The 7,313-nt window shown below is 40.2% G+C and overlaps 1 protein-coding gene across 2 annotated transcripts in view; it reads left to right on the plus strand.

The window, feature by feature from the left end:
- Nucleotides 1-7,016: 7,016 nt before the first annotated feature.
- The window catches only part of LOC128012197 (eukaryotic translation initiation factor 4E type 2-like), a 4,858-nt gene continuing 4,561 nt past the window's right edge, over nt 7,017-7,313 (plus strand). The window contains exon 1 of one of the 2 annotated variants that reach the window (XM_052595287.1): nt 7,017-7,232. In XM_052595287.1, the coding sequence (XP_052451247.1) occupies nt 7,216-7,232 (17 nt within the window). In that variant the 5' untranslated portion in view covers nt 7,017-7,215. The remainder of the gene's footprint in view (nt 7,233-7,313) is intronic. The other variant, XM_052595288.1, reaches the window with a different exon arrangement.

Below are 7,313 nucleotides of genomic sequence, written 5' to 3' on the forward strand. Positions count from 1 at the left end.
TATTACTTGAACTAAAATAAACATTAACTAAGATAAAACATTAAAAAACTTAAACTTATTTAATTTCAGTTGACAAGACAAAAAATTTCATTTAGTTTGACTTGATGTTCTAAAATAACTAAAACTAAATATACCAAAATTAATAGATAAAAAATTATAAATATATATATATATATATAAAACTATGAATGATAGTAAAGTAACACAGCCGTGCTCAGACTGACTGGTCAACAGCTGTCAGGTCGGGTCGGTTAACCCTAGAGGTCGTGACCTCTGATGTCAGAAGGTCACGGTGAAGTGAAGTGCACCAGTCATACACACACAACACTGCATCACACCATAAAGAATAAACCCGATGGAATGTTTCAGTACAAATATTTGAAAGTATCTTGAAATGATTTTTAAATCAATGATGTGTTGGAAAAAGTAATGCAAGTGTTGACTGATTCCTGTCACGACCAACGCTTCACTGTGGTATTCAGAAGAAAAAAACATGTAGAAAACATGACCAAATCAAACCTAAAGGTCAATATTAGATCTGTCTCATGTGAAATATTTGAATAGTCATATCAGTATTCTAATGAAATGCATCAATCAGCATTATATCTTATATATGTTGTATGAAATGTTTTTAAACTGGTGTCAAAGTGTAAAAATATACTGAAGATATCATTAAAACTTCAAAGGAAATAAATCATTCACATAATTAGAACAAAATCTGTCAAATTCAAGATTCTGTAACAAAAGAATAGCATTGTTTAATCCCAAGAATGTTGCAAAATTAAACTACACAAATTGGTATAGATTTGGTTTTTATTGCCAGGTTTACATTTAATCATTTAGCAGATGTTTCTATCCATAGCAACATACAAATGAGGAAAAGGAGCCACTCAATCACTTCTCCTAGGTGTCTGGCTGTCTGGAAGGAGTTATGGTTGATGAACCCAGCTGTATAGAGAAGTTGTGATGGACCGATGGGTTTGCTGGAATCACAAGCAGTTCTGTCTTGGCAAGGTTGAGTTGAAGGCCATCATCCAGGAAGAAATGTCTGTTAGACAAGCTGAGATGCGAATAGCTACCGTCGGATCATCAGGATGGAAAGAGAGGTAGAGTTGAGTGTCATCAGCATAGCAGTGGTATGAAAAGCCATGTTTCTGAATGACAGATCCTAATGATGCCATGTAGACAGAGAAGAGAAGTGGTCCAAGAACCGAGCCCTGAGGCACCCCAGTAGTTAGATGTTGAGACTTGGACACCTCACCTCTCCAAGATACTTTGAAGAACCTATCTGACAGGTAAAATAGTTATTTTATTATCATTGACATACTATTAAACATTTTTGAAACATTTTTTTTATATATTTTGCTTTGTTTTAGTTTAAATTTTAGTTTTTTGTGCTGTTTTAAATATTTTTATATGTTTGTTTATTTGGGTTTTTTTTTGTTATAAATCTTATTCTCCTTAAATCATATGGTATTTTATATGTATAACCTACACGTATTTGTCGAAATCAGTTTTTGAAGGGGAAGCAGTGTTAAACTGCTCAGGAACACACACACACTCTCTCTCACACACACACACTCTCTCTCTCTCTCTCTCTCTCTCTCACACACACATACACACACTCTCTCTCTCTCTCTCTCACATACACACACACACACACTCTCTCTCTCTCTCTCACACACTCTCTCTCTCTCTCTCTCTCTCTCTCACACACACACACACACACACACACACAGTCTCAGAAACGTCTGTCTTCAGCTGCGCTCACCTGTGAAATCTGCTTTCCTGTTTTTTCATTCTTTCATTCCGGTGTTTTCTCTCTCTTTCCTTCCCTGTGGAATGTCTCTCTCTCTCACACACACACACACCTGTGTTCTCAGGAAATGAAGGTAGCTGTCAGTCAGTGTGTGATTGGCTGAGAGATAAACTCACTAAGGGTCATGTGACTTCCTGCTGCTATTTCCATAATGACATCAATTAAGAACAGATCCGGCTCACGAGACACCCGATACACACACACACACACACACACAGCATGAAAAGAGTTGCATCTGAATATGATGGCACATGACTGACAGATATTTGAGATGTTTAATGTTGTATATTGTGTGTACAGTATGTTGATGTGTAGGTTATGAAGGAAGTTAAATCACACACACACACACACACTCACATACACAGACGCTTGTGTGTGATTGACAGGAGGATTGTGGGTGTGTAATTATATTGATGTCTGTTACATGTCACAGTGATGTGTGTGTGTTAGTCATTGCTGTTATTGTATCATTTAAGTGAATTATTTGATTTGAGCTGTAACACACTGCTCTCAGCTTTCTTACATCTTTAACACACTGTATCTGACTCTCTCTGTCTCTCTCTGTGTGTGTGTGTGATCCACAGAAACGTGACCTCTGACCTCTGACCTCTGACCTCTGGAGCTCTTGCTGATCCGTGCAGACGGTAGCGAGAGACCAGACGCATCCGATTAAACCAGGTGAAGGTTTGAGGAGGAACTCAGAGCTCCTGAACAACACACTAATGCACTCCAGATACACTCAGAGTGTGTGTGATAATAACAGGAGAGTGTGTGTGTGTGTGTGTGTGTGTGTGTGGTGGGGGGGGTTCCTGTCTCCACGGTGATGGCTGCCCATCACATCTGCAGCCAGTCCAGCGGCTCCAAAACGGGAAACTCTGGAACAATGCAGTGTGTGTGTGTGTGTGTGTGTGTGTGTGTGTGTGTGTGTATCTGTGTAGGGAGTGTGTGTGTGTGTGTGTGTGTGTGTGTATCTGTGGAGGGAGTGCGTGTGTGTGTGTGTGTGTGTATCTGTGGAGGGAGTGTGTGTGTGTGTGTGTGTGTGTATATCTGTATCTGTGGAGGGAGTGCGTGTGTGTGTGTGTGTGTGTGTGTATCTGTGGAGGGAGTGCGTGTGTGTGTGTGTGTGTGTATCTGTGGAGGGAGTGTGTGTGTGTGTGTGTGTGTATATCTGTATCTGTGGAGGGAGTGTGTGTGTGTGTGTGTGTGTGTGTATCTGTGTAGGGAGTGTGTCTGATGTGTGTGTGTGGAGGGAGTGTGTGTGTGTGTTGTATATGTGTGTGTGTGTGTGTGTATATCTGTATCTGTGGAGGGAGTGTGTGTGTGTGTGTGTGTGTGTAGGGAGTGTTTATACTGTGAGTCTATAAAAGATGCTGCTTACATTTGAAGGGAAAGTCCAACCACATTTGAGCTGTTCAGTAAACACAAATTGTGTGTGTGTGTGTGTGTGTGTGCGCGCGCTGATGTCATTCCAGCACACACACACACACACAGGGTGCTGGCAGTAGTTGAAACACAGGAGCTTTGGGAATCAGCACACATATATTCACTCTAAACACGTGTTCTCTGTGCTCCTAATGACGCTCTTCAGCTGCTTCTCATTCTGCTCCTCATTAGTTTAACTGTTTGATGAACGCTCTTTAAAATCTCTGACTGTATCCAGACATGTGACAGCATGAGAATTAAAGCTTGTGTAAATCAAACGTATACTGATGAGGTCTATAAGGAGTATGATAATAACTATAATAATTATTATTATTGTTGTTGTTAATCAATATGAAGAGATTCTTTTCTTTGCTCGTGTGACATTTGACCTTCAACCCCTGCAGGGAGGGGCTTAAGTTCATGTATCCTGTTGGGCGTCACGGCAGCAGTTTTCACTTCCTTCCTGTCTCTACAAATGTGTGTGTGTGTGTGTGTGTGTGTGCACTTAACACTCATCAGACCCATCAGGATCATTTGTCTCCTCTTATCTCTTTTCCTCATTAAACACACACACACACACACAGTAAGTAAAATGTTATTTATATAGTACTTTTAAAGCTACAACGCACCAAGTGCTGGACACAATATAAGAACACAGTCAAAAAAGATACATTTATGAAGAGCTATACACAATATATGATCAAACCCCAAAATATTAAAGTCACATCTTTACAAGTGCGTTTTCACTCGACATTTAAAGACAGACACACATTCAGATGATCAGTGTCCACTGGCAGTTTCAGAGCCCTCACTGTACAAGCCCTCGTTAAAAGAAGATCGAAGACCTCTGCACTAATTGTAAACGTAATAAATGATGATGATTCAAAAAAGAAAACAAGCTTTATAATACTCAAGACGGGAAGAAATAAAAACATGAATACATTTCTCTGTATCATTTAAATCCAAAAACATTTCACCTTATAAATATTTCTTAACTGATAAAAACTACACTGAACCAGCTTCTTGACATGAAATGTACAAGTTTAAATTAGTATCAAAATAAACACCCAAATTTCTTACTTCCTGCTTATTATACTATTATTATACTAGAGCAAGCTCAGTCTGATTTTACTCAAGCTCTGACCAATTATCACAACTTCAGTTTTTAACTGCTGAAAGTTTAAAGCCATCCAATTCTTTTAAATCGATTAAACATGCTTGTATGACATCAAGACTGTTCAGGTCCTTGGAACTCAATCATGGGTATAACTGTAAGTCATCTGCATAACAGTGAAAATGTTTATTAGATTTTCAGATATCAGCACCTAATAGAAGCATGTCAATTGAAAACAAAATCGGTCCTAACAGTGATCCCTGGGGAACTCCACATGCAAATTCAGAAAGTTGGGATATTTCATTTGCAACTGACACTACACACGTTCTGTTTGACAAATAAGACACAAACCAATCCAGCACAATCCCTGAAACACAGATGTGTAACGTGTCGTGTTCTCTGGAGTGTGTTTGTTCTGCTGTGATGAGAGTTTTCCTCAGGTCTCTGATGCTCTCTGACACTCATGAAGGGTCAGTCCAGTGAACACTTCCTGTGGCATATCTCCACTTCCTGAAGACCTGTGTGTGTGTGTGTGTGTGTGTGTGTGTGTGCTGTGGTGTATTCTGTCAGTCCTCTGATCCGTCACTGCCCACATCTGGCAGGAATTTGTGCTGGAATGGAGGGATTTGAGAAAACCAGAGAGAGAGACAGATGAGTGAAAAACAAGACTTCTGATAGAAACCAGACAGGCATTTACCCACAACCCCCCTCTCCACCCACAACACCCCCCCCCTCCGTCCACAGCCCCCCTCTCCACCCACAATGCTCTCTGGCCAAAACCCGCTTCTGAATTAAAACAATATTACTGGAATGAAAACACAAGCAGTCAAATTCTTATCTGCTGTGTGTGTGGGGGGGGGGGGGGGGGGGTGAGAGAGAGAGAGTGAGAGCGTGTTTTAGATTTAAACAGAGAGAGTGTGTCTGAACCCCGAACATTATCAGGAAGGCTATTCCAGAGTTTGGGAGCCAAATGTTAGAAAGCTCTACCTCCTTTAGTGGACTTTGCTATCCTAGGAACTACCAAAAGTCCAGCGTTTTGTGACCTTAGGGTGCGTGATGGGTTGTAGCGTGGTAGAAGGCTAGTCAGGTACGCTGGAGCTAAACCATTTAGGGCCTTATAGGTAAGTAATGATAATTTGTAACTGATAGGGAACTTAATAGGTAGCCAGTGCAGAGACTGTAAAATTGGGGTAATATGATCATATTTTCTTGACCTGGTAAGGACTCTAGCTGCTGCATTTTGGACGACCTGTAGCTTGTTTATTGAAGAAGCAGGACAACCACCTAGAAGTGCATTACAATAGTCCAGTCTAGAGGTCATGAATGCATGAACTAGCTTTTCTGCATTCTTTGTGAATTGTACAAGCAGTGTCCTGTATGAAGATAGTTTAACAGTAAATCCTGCAGCAGATATTACTCATCAGACGGTTGGTGTGGAGGGTCAGGTGTAGTGTAGTTCAGTGTTTGGTGTTGTTTTGATCATGACAGTATCAGCTGATCTGGTTCTGCTCTGGTTTCTCAGTAATCTGATGTGTGTCTGTTTAATCATCTCTGTAGCGACAGCACACAGCATCTCTCCTGGGTTTCATCTCTCTGTTCTTCTGACTGACTGCTGGATCTCTGGGCTGTGTTCTGCTCTCACACTCTTTACTCTTCTCTGTTCAGTCATTAGACTGTGAATGAATGAATGCCTGAGAGCGCTAAGAGCCTGACCTCTGCTGGACACAAAGCACACTGCAGCGACACACACACAGAGAGAGAGAGAGAGATAAAAACAAACATCTCTTACTATAATACAGATTATTTTTATGCATATACATATAAATAATTATTATTAATCAAGGATGCATTAAACTGATCAAACGTTACAGTAATTACCTTCTAATTAAAATAAATGCTGTTCTTCTGAACTTTCTGTTCATCTGTGAATCCTGAAAATACAGCTGTGCATCACAGAAATAAATTACACTTTGACACAGAAAACAGATGATTTACAGTAGAATAATATTTCAGTGTTTTCCTGTAGTTTTTATCAAACTAATGCAGCTCTGGTGAGCAGAAGAGACTGTAGGAAGGTGATTCTCCAGATGTGTGTGTGTATATGACCCGCTTCAGCTTTATTTCCCATGATCCCATCTGTTTTCTCAGCTGCTGTCTGTCACTGTGTTGACTCACATGGAGGAAAGTTTGTTTTCCCTTCTAACTGGGATTAAAAGCTGTGTGTATGTGTCGTATTTGACCTTTGACCTTCAGCTAATGAACAAGAAACCTGTGTGTGTGTGTGTGTGTGTGTGTGTGTGTGTCTTCGGAGCAGCAGCAGTGTAGCAGATCACACGGACAGGAAGTCCCCAGCACACTTCCTGTCTCACCACAGGCCCTGGAGCTCAGAAACACTCTTCTGATCGCCTCCTCTGTGTTTATTCAACACTCGTACATCAATGGAGATGATTTATTCTGCTCTCAGATGACAAACAGATCCTGGTGTTGTGCTCCAGGGTCACATTTTGTTTAAATGTTTATAAGTGATATTTTGAAGGATTTAGATTTTCAGGACGGCGTGTATTTCTTTTATATTATTATTTTATTATGTTCACATCCTTCCCATGCTGCGCCAGTAAAACGCGATTCGTCTCGTTCTGTTGTTTGTCCTATCTCGGGTGCCGTGTGTGTTTGTTAGTTTCGCGCATGCGCAGTGAGAGCGCTCGCTTCAGGGTAGCATGCAGTTCAGTGTGTTATCTGCTCTTTGAATTACAAACATTATGATCTGATTGTATTATATTGTTAGTATTGTTAAAAATATAATATCGCATCTAACGTTGTATAAAAGAGTTTATAAGAAGAAGGAAAAAAGACGAACAGAATGAACGAGTTTGAACAGTAAGTTAGCGGCTAACGGCTAATTAATCTCTGATTCACAACATTGATTAAGTATATAAAATCATGATAAGTGTATATAGG

The sequence above is a fragment of the Carassius gibelio genome, chromosome B23 (assembly GCF_023724105.1).
Source record: "Carassius gibelio isolate Cgi1373 ecotype wild population from Czech Republic chromosome B23, carGib1.2-hapl.c, whole genome shotgun sequence".
NCBI lineage: Eukaryota > Metazoa > Chordata > Actinopteri > Cypriniformes > Cyprinidae > Carassius > Carassius gibelio.